General features: G+C 49.5%; 1 protein-coding gene across 3 annotated transcripts in view; it reads left to right on the plus strand.

Annotated features, from left to right (window-relative positions):
• Positions 1-3,921: 3,921 nt before the first annotated feature.
• PLPP4 (phospholipid phosphatase 4) overlaps positions 3,922-15,850 on the plus strand; it is a 128,405-nt gene continuing 116,476 nt past the window's right edge. For 2 of the 3 annotated variants that reach the window (XM_043597712.1, XM_043597713.1), the window contains exon 1: positions 4,217-4,581. In XM_043597712.1, the coding sequence (XP_043453647.1) occupies positions 4,241-4,581 (341 nt within the window). In that variant the 5' untranslated portion in view covers positions 4,217-4,240. Of the gene's footprint in view, positions 4,101-4,216; positions 4,582-15,850 lie in introns of those variants that run through there. The other variant, XM_043597714.1, reaches the window with a different exon arrangement.

The raw sequence follows: 15,850 nt of genomic DNA on the forward strand, positions 1-15,850 counted from the left end.
GATGACTGGGTGAGACTCTAGCGACTGCTCAAGTCTCTGAGCTTGCTGAAGCTCTGACCCCTGATTCCTTCCCTGGGGAACGCGTCACATTCCACAGGAGTCTTACAAAGACCCGGTGGGAGCTGCCGAGTTGGACACCTGGGTGATCTGGCTGGAGTGCTTTATCTACCCTGCTTTTATTTCTTCACTCCCTCGTCAATTTATTTATCTGCTGGGGTAGCAATACGGCACTTCTGGAGAGCTCTGTTATTTGGCACGTGTTTACAGCTGCACCGCTTCTGGAGCCAACCACCTCCACACCCGTGGAAGTGGCTGTCTGCTCTGTGGGATTTGGGACACCAAGAATGTCCTCTTCAGTCCCCTTTCACTGGGAAGAGAACCCGCCTGCCCTTGAAGAGTGACCTCCCTTAAATTAGAAACTCTTCCATGAGAGAGAGCCCACAAAATATCCTGATCCAGGTTTATACAGTAAAGAAGGCTAGAGCTTTCCCTGGAAGCCAAATCTGATAAATGAAAAGGGACATCATTAGGGCAGATGACAGGCTTGCTGACCGGAGTAAAGAAGGAAGAGGGGAAGAACCTGGATAGCAAAGGGCAAGCCTTGGGTGACATCACAGCTTTGTTTAAAGTCTTGCAAATTTGTGTTGACAAAGCGGTGCTGTCTTACCAGGGAGCGCCCAGCATAACTCATTCTCTGGTTGAAAGACCTTGGGCGTAGACAAGAATTCGGTGGTGGGGGGTGGGGTACATGCCAGTTGTCTTCAGTCTGCCTGGGGGTGTCCTGGCCCTTGTTTGTTTGCTACACATCAAACAATTTCCCTACTCCAAAGTATCAGCCCCTATTTGTGGGGCTTTGGGTGAAGGTTTCATTCCCTGCTTAGGGATCAAGCATGTGACCCAGGCTTGAGACAGTCAGTCCATCAGGATTCCCTGGCCACAGTGATGGATTCATGTCCGGCAGTGCCACTGACATTCAATGACACTTTGGCTGGGAGCTCTGGGATCAAGATCAAGGTCGTTCCCGCCAGATTTGGCTCTGAGAGCCTGCAAAGCTGGGATTCTTGCAGCCAACTTGCAACTACCAGGAACCTGAGACTGAAGCCAATACAGTGCAGACAGAACAGAGAGAAGAAGAACCAAGAGAATAGATTCAGGCAATCAGACAGGAAGTTGAACTGGGCAGCTCTTTAGATGTGTTTCAGAGTCACTTCTTAATGACTACAGCAATGAGATCACATGCCCTTTCAAACTCCCTCCCAAGGCATCTCTAATACAAGCAAAAATGATAAACACATTGTGGCACAAAGATTCTAATTCTGTAATCTTGGTAACAGACTCTGGTGGGCAGGGATATTAGAACTAGGTCTCTGCCACGAACCTACGCTTGGTTTTGCTCTTCCAGGAAGGTGGACCGACTGTGCCCTCCAAACCTCTTCCAACCTTCTGCATCTACCCTCTTACCTTCACCCAGAATTTCCTCCCTTTGTGTCTTCCTACTCTGCCTTACAAGAACCAACTGTCCTCTACAAGGCTAGTCCCTGGCCATCCCAGACCAAAGGAATGACTCTAACTTCTGACCTCTGACTGATCCAGTTTTCTGAAGCACTACTTTGGACTTACTAAGACTGCTTTGCATGGCTTCTTGATGTTTCTTCACGACTCTTTGGCTCCCCATCCTCCCCGTAATTATCCAGGTTATGAATCCTAACACCCAGCACACGGCTTTGCACAGGCTGCACTCAGTTGATGCTTATAACAAGGGATATTTTATTTTTTTATTTTATTTATTTACTTAAAAAAATTTTTTTTAACGTTTATTTATTTTTGAGACAGAGAGAGACAGAGCATGAACGGGGGAGGGGCAGAGAGAGAGGGAGACACAGAATCGGAAGCAGGCTCCAGGCTCTGAGCCATCAGCCCAGAGCCCGATGCGGGGCTCGAACTCACGGACCGTGAGATCGTGACCTGAGCCGAAGTCGGACGCTTAACCGACTGAGCCACCCAGGCGCCCCAAAAAGGGATATTTTAATAACATGGGCTCTTGTTAGTGTCCCCTCCTGGAATATGGCCACCTGCCAGTCTCAGATCTGGGTCATTAGAATTCATTGGGTTGACTATAGGATCTCCTATACCACTTGGCCAACCTGTGTGAATCCAGTTGTGTTCAAGGCCCAAGACACAGAGGAGACAGAACCATACCTCTTTCCCCCAAGCTCTTCCCTCTCCACCACACCTGACGCCCCACATACCAACTGAGATACATAGTCCATTCATTAATTTGCCAAAAACTCATCAAGCACAGTGTGCCAGGCATTGGGTGTACAGAGATGGGCAAATCAGAGGAATTTGATTCCTCTGTGGGTTTTTTAAAAATTTATTTTTATTTATTTTGAGACAGAGAGAGAGAGAGATGGAGAGAGAGACAGAGAGTGTTTCAGGCAGGCTCTGTGCTGGCATGGGGCTCGATCTCAAAACTGTGAGATCATGACCTGAGCCGAAATCAAGAGTCAGATGCTTAACCGTTGACTGAGTCACCCAGGCACCCCACTGCCTGTGGTTTTGATGTGAAGCCTCTTCCACACAGGGCTAGGATTGTTCTTCCTCTGTCTGCCTCTCTGTCCCTAGACCCTGAGATGTCTGGGCTTAGGTATCTCGGGTCTGTCATGTGTCCCCTTGGAGGCAGGGTCTGTTTGTCCTTTGCTGATGCCAAAGCCCTCCTCCAAAGCTCTTCTCTCCACCTACTCCCCCTTTTGTCCAAAATTGAGATATGGTTCCTCATTCCCAGGGACTACCCTCTAATCCATTTCTCATACTCATAAAATCCTGGCTGGGTCTCTCCTAAAACCCATGAGATCTGGTCTCCCCAGGGACAAACTAATGGTTAGTGTGCGCTTTGTATCTTGAATGTCCATTTGGCTTAAGTTAATAAAGCTAAAGGAAATACTCGCAGTCCTGACAGGGGATGGGAAAAGCAAAGCCAAATCCCCTCTGGGCTCTGGCTTGAGGTCATGACCCCCAGGCCAGCAGCCAGTGGTGAAGGTCTGGCCTTTGACTGTGAACCCTAAGGATGACACTCCTGGTCTTACTGCCCCAGGGGCTCATGGCTGACCCCAAGGGCCTGTCCTTTTCGCTTTTCACAGCGCTGCAGCCCCAAAGGTGCTGAGGGTGGGGGTCGGAGGAAGCCCACCCCAGGGGCTGCCTGGCGCTGGTGGGTGGGTGAAGAGCCAGGCTCACCTTTGCCCTCAGTCCGTGTGCCAGGACTCTGGAGCCTGGCTGGCGGTTCCTGAGCGCAAAACGAAGCCTACTAGGGCTCTCGGGGTGGGTGGTGGGAAGGGGGCGGGGGCAACTTTATAGACAATAAAGGTTAGAATTTCAGGTTGGCAAGGGGTAGGGAGAGCAAAAAAGCGGGAGGGAGGGTGCGGGGCTCCGCAGGAGCAGAGGGTGCCGGGGCTGCCTGGGCCTGAGAATCCCCCGGCGCGTCTCCACCACCTGCCCACGTGCGTGCGTGCGCCGGGAGCCCGAGGCCGGCCAGCGGGAGTCGGAGGCCGAGCCCTGAGCCGCAGAGCAGCCGCAGGCGGAGACCCAGCGAGCGCGCTGCCCCGGGAGCCGAGCGCAGGGGCCGCCCACTGGCGGGGGAGCCGGGGAGCGCGCAGGGGAGGCGGCGGCGGCCGCGGCCGCGGCGGCGGGGCTTCCCCGGGCTTCCCCTCCCCTCCCCGGGCCAGGGCGCGAAGGCGGCGCTCGGCGCCAGGGCGCGGGGAGTCCCCAGGGCGCCCCCAGCTCGGCGCGGGGGCGCGGGGCCGCGGGGAGGGGAGAGGCGGGCGCGGCGTCCGCGAGCCCCCGGGCCCCGCGGCGGGAGGTTCGGGCCGAGCCCTCCCCAGCTCCCGCCCGCCCCCGCCCGGCGCCCGCCTCCCGCCCCCGCCCGCGGCCTGGAGCGCGCCTCCCTCGCCGCCCCGGGTCTGGCGAGCCGGCGCCGGTCGAGCTGCGGGAGCCGCCGAGAGCACCAGCCGCCGCCGCCGCCGCCCCGGGAGCTGCTCCGGCCGCACCATGCGGGAGCTGGCCATCGAGATCGGGGTCCGGGCCCTGCTCTTCGGAGTGTTCGTGTAAGTAGTGGTGCGCCGCGGGCGGGGGCGCGCGGACGCGGGGAGCCACGGACCGAGCGTGTCTGCGCCCCAACTTTGTTTGCGCCACCGCGTCCCTTCGGGGCCTGGATTCGAGGTCTTCTCCCCGCCCCGTGCCCGGGATGTGTCCTACGGGACCGTCCTGGTCCCCTTCCAGGGACCCTGGGCGCGGAGGGACCCACGTACGCCGGGCGAAGACTCGCTCCCGCCACCCCCATCGCGCCAGGGAGCGGGACCGGCCGCCGCTCGGGTCCCCTCGCCTGCGCTTGTCGCCGGCTGCGCACCAGCTGCCCGGGGACTCAGGTTGCACCCCTGGAAGCGGGAGCGCAACCTCGCTCGCGCACTCGGGAAGTTTCTCTTTCTGTGCAGTCCTTCCTCCTGGCCCATCTCCCATCGCCGTGCGCAGGGCCAGGCTGGATCTCCTTCCGTGGCCCTGGCCCTGGCTTTGGCGACCGGGGTTCGGGTGAGCGTTTCCTCCAGGAGACGTTTGCGGTACTTCTCTGGCTGCAAAACTGTTGCTGCGGAGGCTGGGGAGGTCGGGGGCCGCAGCCCGAGGTACGGGATCCGTACGCCCCGAGCTCAGTGCGGAGCTCTTGTCCGCTTAGGGTGCGGGCGGGCGCTAATGGGGATAGCAGCGAAATGTCTCTGGTGGCTCCGAGCGGCTGGTACCTGGAAATAGCGATCTTGGAAAGAGGAGGGGGCTCCGGGCGCAGGCTCTTTTAGAGATGTCTGAACCCCAGGGCGCCTCAGGGACCCGCTACCCGCCGGCCCCCGAGGCCCAAGCAGCAGAGAGCTGTCGCCGTCCTCTGCCTTTCAGATCCGAGCCTTTAACACCAGCTCAGACCCACTCCACAGCCCCCTGTGATCTCTTGCCAGGCAGGCGACGGCACCTGCACTTGACCCTACGTTAGCTGGTCAGGTTCTCTTTGCCCCTCCGCCCATGACTGTTTTCTGACACATTTGAAATATTAAAGTTGCATGAACTTTCTGGACTTGCCAGGTTCTTTTGAAAAGCCCATGCATGCAGCCGTTCCAAACAGGAGGCCCCTCTCTGGATTTCTGCCCCAGCCTGGAGTCATTGATGGCAGGTGGGAGGCTGTGAGTTGACTTCTGTTTTGTGCAGCCCAGGGTATACACATGGAAAGAAAGACCCTTTCTTGCATGTTTTTCTTTACTAGGGATTAAATTCATCCAGAGTATTGATTCACACCATCATAAAGGGTGATGAGTTCCCCCAGATGCAGGCAAGCCCCCTCTCCCAGCTTCTGACTAAACACTGCTGTTATTCAGTGCGAAGAAGGAATTAGAACTTCAGTTGGGTTTTGATGCATTTGGAGAAACAAAAAAACACTTTTCCCTTCTCTTACTCCATCTTTCTACCTTTGGAACACATATTAAAACTAGAGATTGCTGTGTGATCGGATGGGGCCAGATCTGATTGGCAGATAGGCTAGTTCCGTTATATTATTATATGATAGAAATGATACAATAGTGTTCAGTGCACAGGATTTACCAGACGTTTGTTTGGTAAATGTGAGTGTGCGTAATGCTGAAATAAAGTGAGGTAGGCTGGTAGGCTGCCTGGTCTGATTGTTGCTGGAAATTGTCAGATAATGAAAGGGTCCAACGGTATGCAAATATTTATATTGTTTTCAGATTTCAAATAGCCCCCAAAACATTTATGAGATGATTACAGATATATGACGCTCTGTGCAGTGGCTTTGAAAATGTGATAATTACTGCTTTGTGTGCTTTTTTGCTTCCTCAAGGAACGTTATGTAAAAATCAGGCAGTTTTATATTCTTTTCTCCAAAGTTCCCCTTTGTGTTAATTAATGGGGGATCTGCCGTTACCCAAAGGGAAACATTTGGGCACTGATGGTGTTTTGGGGTGATTCCCTGATTTTCTATCAGTTGGAACCAATACAGTGGATCCAACTTGTGGCTCTTTTACCTGCAAAGACCAGCTTTGGTATCGGTGTGAGACTGCCTGGGTGGGAATCTTGGATGTTCAGATGCTGTTATCATCAGGCAGAGATAACGACTTCCGGAAGGACAGGCTAGGCGCACATAGATACAGATGACCCTTTGTTTTCTTAGATAAGCTTCTGGTGGGATAACAGAGGCTGGATTTTGGGGGAAGGTTTGTTCTTCCTTTCTCCAGCGCCGGTCTGATGGCAAGATTTCAGTGGTTTGTACCCACCTGTGCTCATGAAGGTGGTGGTCTCCGTAGCAGAGTGAGTTGAGAAAATCCTTCTGGGCAAGCTGCATCCACTTTCTCTGCAGCTGGGTCCAGTGTAGCTAATAAAAGTCATCATCTGCCTCTGCTTGTTGTATGTACCCTATTTCTCAGGATAAGAGAATAATCTTTTTGGGGGGAGGGGAGACACCTTGCTTCTTTGCAAACTTGTGCCTCTGGGAGGACGTCACCTGTAGATGCACCTGTTCTGTGATTATATTTTCTCTGAGTGAGAGCAAGACCCCACTGCCTGAGGCCCATATGCTCCTGTAGACTTGAAGTGAGTGCTAATGAAATGCAGTTTTGGATCTTGAGGTTGTAGGGTTATATGCTTTTCCTTTCTACTTAGGGAACCACTTCTCTGTCTCTAGGCCAGGTTTAGTGCTGAGGTTTGGCGATTCCGGATCCCAAGAGCATGCCCTCCAGGAACCCCCCATAGACCATCCAAGAGGTGTGCAGTGTCCTTTGGGCAGCCCTGACCAAGAAGTTCAAACCACCGGGAAGAAAATTAGTAACGAGTAACACAAATCAGGGCTGGCACAGAAAGCTTAACCGAACAGGGAATGAAATGGTTAGAGGAGCCCAGTGTTTAGGAAAAATCAAAGTACAATGTGTAGCTTTGAGGCTGCATTTAGTGCTCTGAAGCTTGCCCGGAGGCCCCTTTGCTCTTACTTATGGAGTGTGGGCAGAGCAGAGAGGAGGAGCTTCAGTGGGCTTCCTCCATTTTCCTGCCACCCAAGGCTCCGGCAGATTCTGTGAGCTTGTGTGTACCTGCAAAGCCAGCACCGGACCTCGGTGAGCAAACGCAGTGTGGATACGAGGTGGTCAGTCAGCAGCCTCTCAGCCAGTGTTACACTGTTGGTAGTATATTACCTCCACTTTTACTGCTGTCACCAGTACAGTAAGTGCCATTTATTGAAGGTTTATTACGTGCCAGGCAGTAATGAAGATGATCACACAGATTTAACCCTTACACACACTCCACGAAGCGGGTATGTTGGCATTTGTGTTCACGCATGAGGAGGCCGAAGCAAAGACAGGTTAAGGAACCGCCCAAGTCACAGAGCGAATATGGGAAGCCCTGAGATCCAAATCTAGATGGTCCTTCTGCGTCATCTGGACTCTCAGTCACCTCGCTATACTGCTTCAGGAAGAATAACAGCCGGTGCGCGGCTCTCAAGGGTTTACTGTGCATAAGACATTCAAACAAAGAAAGCAAGATTTAGACAGGGTGAGTAGCTGGCCTGAGGACACTCAGGTAGCAGGAGGTATAATCTGGATCTGAACAGGCAGCTGAACCCCACGTCCCACAGCCATCAGCCGCTGAGATACAATGTGTCTGGCACCAGACTTTGGAAACTAGAGCAAAAGTGACTGCATCCTAGAAGCGATCCCCTTACCGTGACCTATTGTCTCCGGAGAAGCAAATGAATGGCGTAGAATGATGTGTGGGAAGAGGTGTCACTCTGGTTCTCAGAGCAGACTCTTAGGATGACATTTCAAAGGGCATGGGGTGGTAGTTATGGGTCCCATGCCCTAAGAGGCGGGATTAGGATATGCTACAGACTTTGCAGGGTCTCCCTTAGTCTCTGGAGCCCAGAGGGTGAGGTGTGGGGAGAGAAACTTGCAGGTCAGAACCTAATTGGTAGATTAAAGAACTGGAGGGTGTGTATACTCTCTCCTGCACCTTTTGGCCCTTGCCTCCAGGACATCAGTTCAACTGGAAAACCCTTTATTTATAGCGCTGCAGAAAGGGCTCTGGAAATAAGACAACAATCAGAAATGCCGGTGGAGAGGGAAGGCGATCTACCTGTTTCACCTGTGAGCCCAGGTTCCCTGGGGTCCTCAGTCCCTCTCTCCACTACCCGCTCTGAGTGGCCCCCTGTCTGGGATGTCCCTCTGGGAGCTGTGGGTTGCTCAGCGAGTGGATGACATTTGCCTCAATTCAGATCAATCCTGTGTCTTTCTTGGAGCACTTCCTGTGCAGGAGACCTGTGCTGGGTGCAGGGGCCGGGGGGGGGGGGGGGTTGTTTGAAGAAGGAAGGCTGGGGGGGCCTCCTGGCAGCTCACAGGTTAGCTAAGCAAGCACACAGTGGACCACTAGTGATTTTCCCCAGTGTAATCGCTTGCTTTGGAAGTTTTTCCTCCCAACGTTTTTATCATCCATCCAGGTGACAGATGCTTATTTGGCACCTTCTAGGGGCCAGCACTGTACGAGTTCTTTTCCTTCCCCTTCGTTGGTGCACTCTGGTTGGTATCATTCCAAACAGACACAGGGAAACTTGGCACCTTTGCTGGTCCAGGTGATTTGCCTGAGGGCACTAGCTGTCAGGTAGGATTTTTGGAGTAGTGACGGAAGCTAACGTATCTTCAGTATTACCCCGAAGAGTACTGTCCGGGGCTCGAGGCCAAGGACAGTTGTAGTTGGAGCAAAGTGCTCGGTTTACTGAGGAGGGGTTAATTAGCCCCGGGAGGGATGGGAAGGTGGGGACAGGTGCCAGGGAAGGCTGCCCAGAACTGGCACCTCACCTCAGTCTTGAGTATCCAGCAGCAGGCCCCAGGACATTCCTGTGGACAGAGTGGCCTGGAGCAAAGGCCTAGAGGTCTGGAGGCACATTCTGGATGGGGATCAGGTCTCTGGGTGTGGCCTCAGCATAGAGTGTGGGTCTGGAGGTGGCTGGTAGGAGGGGCAGGAAGTGAGTCTGGGACAGCAATGTGGGTGGTCTCAGTGCCCTGCTGGGAAGCGTGGACATTCCTTTATAAGCAGTAACTGGGGAGCCCTGGGAGATTTGAAACAAAAAAGCCTCATGGTAAGACACTTGCCTGGTGGTGGAAAATGACAGCTCCCTCGGGCACGTAGGCCCTGTTTACGTTTGTAAGTGACAGTGCCCAGCTGCTGTGCCCCACGGTGTGTGCGCTCTGGGGGCCTGGGTTGCGGTCAGCTGTCTCCGTGGCTGGCTCCGTACTGCCAGCTGTTGGATCGTGGGGGCCGGCACTGTGTCATCGTCTTCTTTGCTTTGTCTATATTCCCAGCCAGGCCTTGCCACCAGCGCGGTCTGTGCCTCTTGAGTGCTCACCAGATTGCGTTCGATCTCTGATGGCCATTTCTGATGGTCACATAGACCCCAGGGCGATCTGCCTCAGTGCAGAATGAGGCTTCCTTAAAGGTTTGCCGACCACGTGCATCAGACTTTCCTGGAGTCCAGCTCAGACTTCACTGAATCAACATATGGAATGGAGCCCTGGGAATCTGCATTTTCAACAGGTGCGCCTTCTGTCCACCACATTTGGGGACTACTGACGTGCAGCCTACACCTTCTTGTGCTGGAGGGTCTCCTCTGGTTCTTTTCTGGCTGCACAGACTACCCTTCCCCAACTCCTGCCATCAGGTGGGGCCATATGGAATGTGGGTGTTCGACAGGTGGTGAGCTCCGGTTGGGGCAGCGTAAATTTAGTGGCCTTTAGTGGCCTGTCATTGTCCTCCTCTGTTGGGGACGAGCATGCAGCTGTGTGTTGAGACGGCAGAACTTCTCCACGTAAGCAGAGAGACAGCTTCCCTGGAGAGTCACAGCATTGGCAGTGGACTTTGTGGGCCAGAAGGAAACTTTTTGCGTTAATGGCGATTTTAGGGATTGATTAGCTACTGAAGCACAAGTCTGTTCCATCTGGCTAATACACTTGAAATAATTTTGCTTGCTCTCTAGAAACAAAGTCATTTGAGGCAAAGTGGTATGATGAAAAACTATGGACTTTGGAGCTAGACAGGTCTATGTTTGGATTTTAGCTCTGCCACTAACCAGCAAGTTGCCTAAAATCTCCGAACCTCGATTTCTTCATGTGGGAAAGAAGAACAATACTTACCTCATTGGATGTTAGTAGATAAGATGCTTTTTTTTTTTATAATCCCTGTCCTTAAAAAAAATTTTTTTTTTAATGTTTACTCATTTATTTTTGAGAGAGTGTGTGAGCGGGGGAGGGACAGGGAGAGAGACAAAGAATCTGAAGCAGGCTCCAGGTTCTGAGCTGTCAGCACAGAGGCTGATGCGGGGCTGGAATCCACAAACTGTGAGATCATGAGATCATGACCTGAGTCGAAGTTGGACGCTTAACCGACTGAGCCACCCAGGCGCCCTAGGAGATAAGGTGCTTTAAGCACCTACAGTACATGGAACAAAAATGAGATGCCTTCTCCCCACTCTTGTGAATCTCTATTACGTATAGTTGGTGTCTGAGAATAGCAGTGTAGCACAGTGGTCAGGACCATGGCCTTTGGCATTGGTTGCTGAGGCTTGAATCCAGATTTTGACACTTATTAGTTGCATGAGCCTTTGGGGAAAGTATTTATCCAGCTTAGATCCTTTTTTCTCCCTCTGTTCCACAGAAAAAATAGCATGTTATTTTGGAAATGTTATTACCATTGTCCTTTTGTTAAGATGAATCCATAATGTACGCTAAAGAGAAACGCTATAGGTAGCTAACAATACTCTGATTACAAATGATTTACTACGGGATTTCTATAAACTAGTAAACTTCTTTAAAGTCCCCGTGAGGCAAGTATGTAACTTGAGCTCATGAATGAGCTCATTCAGTGAGCCGTACCCCCATAGAGCAGCGTGGCTGGCTCGCTGTCTAATGGACTGGTGGTCCCAGTACTGTTGTTTCTCATATGTGGCTTACATTGCTGGCCGTTTACAACAGTGATTTTAGGACATCAAATCCGAAGGGGCATTAGCATAACTGCATTGGACCATGTGAAAGGAAAATGCTGCATTCCTATCATTTTCTTCCGACACCCAGTGTACGAAGCCCTGCGCAGGGAGTTTTCCATCAGACACCCTCCCGGGGCCCTGTCCACCCCCAGTCGGGGTGGGTGGAGTGCGGTGAGCATCTCTTCCCTCCCTGGGGAGGCTTCTGCCTTGTCATCTGATAAATGGAGCAGCCTTCTGCTTGAAATATTATTTGCCACTGTAAAGTGAGTCTGCTGAACCCAGAATTCTGAGAATTGATGATGTTCTGCCACAGGGAGATAAATGCTTATAACACGACGAAAAGGAGATCATTAGTTTCATAACTTGTAGACAAAGTTATCTCAATTAGTTATAAAGATGATGCCTTTTATGACCCACACAAGGCTCATAAAAGCACCATACCTCCCTCTATTTTCCTATGATAGTGTTCTTAAATATGAAAATCATCATAGTAATACTTGTTTCTTTAGTAAATATAACCTGTGGGTGAATCAGAAGCACCGGTTTACAGTGCGGAGGTGGACCGACACAGAACCATACCCACCGGTGCCATCATTAACCAAAGGCACAAAGGTGTAGAGGGGCTTGGAGATGTCCCGGGATGGACAAGCAGGAGGCACAGAGAATCTGGGAGTCTTGAGCCCAGGGATGGCCGCATCACCAGCTTTCAATATGTGACTGAAAAACTGTGCTACAAAGGTGAGAGACTAGTTGTGATTCGGTCTCCACGGCAGACAAAGGAGCAAGAAACAGGGTCAGAATCCGTAGGAGGAGCATTTAGGTTGGTTTTCAGAAAAGTAGGCAGTCTGCCAGTCGCTGGGAGACATTTCTTTTCTCCTTTTCCGAAGGGTTTTAAAAACATTTTTATGAAAGTGTTAGTTCGAACCATATGCAGTGGCTGATATTTGACTGTTTTGACCTACAAAAGCAAGAATTTCATTGAATTCAACCTAAAAATAAAATACACAAGGAAACAAATGCATGATTTATAATTGCACAGCTTCCCAGAATACCCTCTGCCCACCAAGCCCCATTTCCCCCGCCCCCAGGGTTCAGTTCTGAGCTCCATATAAATGGAATCATACAGCAGGTACTTTTTCATACGGCTGCTTTGCTCAGCGTGTTTTTGAGATTTATCCATGTTGTACTTAGTTGTAGTTTGTTAATTCTTATTGCCATAGAGCTTTCATGGCATGACTTACCTCTTGCTTTACTCATTTTGCTGTTTATGGATATTGGGGTTATTTGTTGATTTGGGCTAATGCTGTTATTGTCTGTCTGTCTTCTTTCTTTCTTCCTTTCTTTTTTTTCGTGAACATATTTGTAATTTCTGTTGGGTATATACCTAGGAGTGGAAATGCTAGGTTGTTATTCACTTGAGGGTTTTTTTTTTTTAATTTTTTTTTTCAACGTTTATTTATTTTTGGGACAGAGAGAGACAGAGCATGAATGGGGGAGGGGCAGAGAGAGAGGGAGACACAGAATCGGAAACAGGCTCCAGGCTCTGAGCCATCAGCCCAGAGCCTGACGCGGGGCTCGAACTCCCGGACCGCGAGATCGTGACCTGGCTGAAGTCGGACGCTTAACCGACTGCGCCACCCAGGCGCCCCACTTGAGGTTTTTAAAGAAGGATTTGGCCTTTCTTCGTCTAGCTCCGCTTCTGAATTAGGGATGTGTGCTGCTTTAATCTCCATCTGTTGAGCAGTTACTTTGTGAAAGCCCGTGGTGGCCCCGAATGCCCCGAAGAAGCCACGAGTTGGGTCCCCACTCTACAGGCAGGCAGGCAGGCAGGCAGGCAGTCTGGCCACCATAGTCAGTGCAAGGGCTTTGGAATTATTTTCTGACTGCTGATTGTAAGGGTGTGCCCTAGCTTCCTCATCTGTGAAGTGGGGATAAGAAATAACACCTGCCAGGGTTGTAAGGATGAAATGATGCGTAACAGGTGCCATCTACAAAGCTGGTACATAGTGGTAAAGCCACTCTGTGTCCCTGGCTCCATCATGCTTCCTGTGGGCAGGTGGAGATGAAGGTGAGTGAAAACCCCCCCTAATATCACAATGTAATAATAATAAGAAGAACGCAGCTCTTAGCACCACAGGAGAGCTGCGCCTTGAACTGGGATTTCAGAACTCTGGGGGAATCATTCTGAATAATCATCCAAGAAATCACTGACAAAATGAAATGACCAATACCTATGTACGTGTCAGTATCTTTTCATTGACCTGTATCTCCACTTTGGTTACAGAGGGAGGAAAGGAGAGGAGCTTTAACACGTACTGTAGATCAGCTTTGTTCTAGGCACTTGTCACACCTTAGATGATTTCATCTTTGCAAGCCCCCCGCCCCCCCCCCACCGCAAGAGGTGATATTGTTGTCCTGATTTACACAGTAAAGAGTTAACACTCCTCATATACAGAAAGCTCTTGCCAATCAATGAGAAAAGAGCAGAGCTCTTAAAAGAGAAGAGTGGGCAGCAGAACTAACAGGGAACTAGTAATACAAATAGCGAACGCACCTTTATAAATCTGTGATTTCCATAGAAAGGCAAAACATCCATCTGAAAGCAGCAAAATGACATTGCATATAGATCAGCACACACTTTTTATTGTGCTGGGACCAAAGAATGTGGAGCCACTGAAATTAGTAACATAGACTATTTGTTGACTTGCGGAAGATACCCATAAATTGTGAAGTGGTAAAAAGTAGGTTATGTAAGTGTGCACGATGCTACTTTCATAGGGTAATGTAATGAAATCAGTTTGTGTTGATATCTGTAAGGAAAATCGCTATAAAGATATACAACAAAATTGTAACAGTGGTTATTTTAGCCGATGGAATTATATAATATTTGCTTTTTTCTTCATGCTATTTATTGTCTACATTATTTTACAGTAAACGTTTATTACCTTCATATAGAATCAGAAAAATCAATGTAGAAGTTTCCTGTTATGGGGAGGGGAAGAAACTAATGAAATATTCTTAGATGGGGCTGTGTGATCTTTTTGTGATTGCTTTAGACATATCTGTAGCGGGAATGTGTCAAAAATCAACCTTTCTATATTTAATATCAACTAAAATATTGAAAGGAAAACCAGAAGGTAAAGATTAACACCCAGATGTGCAAGGTTGTGGTGAAACAGATGTGATCTGAGGCTGCAGGTGGAAATGTAAATGGACATAAGCCTTTAAAAACATTTTTTTTAACGTGTATTCATTTTTGATAGAGACAGAGCATGAGTGAGGGAGGGGCAGGGAGAGAAGGAAACACAGGATCTGAAGCAGGTTCCAGGCTCTGAGCTGTCAGCACAGAGCCCGACGCAGGGCTTGAACCCACCCATGAGATGGTGACCTGAGCCGAAGTCGGCTGCTTAACCGACTGAGCCACCCAGGCACCCTGGACATAAGCCTTTTGAAGAGTGGTATTTCAGTGCATAGACAGACAGACCTGAAATTATTCCTGTCCTTTGACTTAGAAGTGTTAGAAAAATATGTTGAGGCACTGATGTAGAGATGCAAAAATATCCTCATGTGTAAGATATTCACTGCTGTGTTCCATAAAAGCAAATCTATTTGTCAAATAAAACTAAGATAAAAGTCAAATGGTCAACACTGGAAGAATAGTTTGATAAATTACGGACACGATAAATTGTCTATTAAAACGATAATTTTGAAAATTGGGAAGAAACATGGTAACATTTTATGATGTAGTAGTTAAAGGGAAAAAGGACTCTCCAAAAATAGATGTCAGAGTTAAACTGTGGGCAGCATGTTTGATTTGGGCAAATATTAGAAAGGATTTTACATAGAAGAGCATGTATGTAGTGGGAATGAATGTGTCTCTTCACTTAAACATTTTCTTTAAGATTATGAAATAGGGGCACCTGGGTGGCTCAGTCGGTTGAGCGTCCGACTTCAGCTCAGGTCATGATCTCTCGGTTTGTGAGTTTGAGCCCCATATCGGGCTCTGTGCTGACAGCTCAGAACCTGGAGCCTGGTTTGAATGCTGTGTACCCACCTCTCTCTGCCCCTCCCATGTTCATGCTCTGTCTTTCCCTGTCTTTCTTTTTTTTTTTTTAATTTTTTTTTCCCCAACGTTTATTTATTTTTGGGACAGAGAGAGACAGAGCATGAACGGGGGAGGGGCAGAGAGAGAGGGAGACACAGAATCGGAAACAGGCTCCAGGCTCTGAGCCATCAGCCCAGAGCCTGACGCGGGGCTCAAACTCACGGACCGCGAGATCGTGACCTGGCTGAAGTCGGATGCTTAACCGACTGCGCCACCCAGGCACCCCTGTCTTTCCCTGTCTTTCAATAAGTAAACATTAAAAAAATTTTTTTTAAGATTATGAAATAGTTGGAAAAATTGAAACAACAGAGAAGGGTAAGGATGGCTTACCTCTCAGGACTGTTTCACCTCTCTGCCCGTTCATTCCCTTCACTTTTTAAAGTCAAACTTTTAAACAATGTGTACTCTTTTGTGGGACTATGTTGCCTGGCACGTTTCTGAGATTCATCTATGTTGTGCTCAGTTGTAGTTTGTGTGTGTGTGTGTGTGTGTGTGTGTGTGTACATAAAATATACATTTTGAATATATTATGTATTTACACATAATAAAAATATAGGTAAATATAAAATAAAATAAATAAAAGTTTAATAAAAACTGAGACACCCTGACAAATTTTTTTTTTACTTAATTTAGATCTACTTGATTCTTTTTATTGGCTGTGGGTATTTCATCATATTAAC

Source organism: Prionailurus bengalensis, chromosome D2 (genome assembly GCF_016509475.1).
Source record: "Prionailurus bengalensis isolate Pbe53 chromosome D2, Fcat_Pben_1.1_paternal_pri, whole genome shotgun sequence".
In the NCBI taxonomy this organism is placed as follows: Eukaryota; Metazoa; Chordata; class Mammalia; order Carnivora; family Felidae; genus Prionailurus; species Prionailurus bengalensis.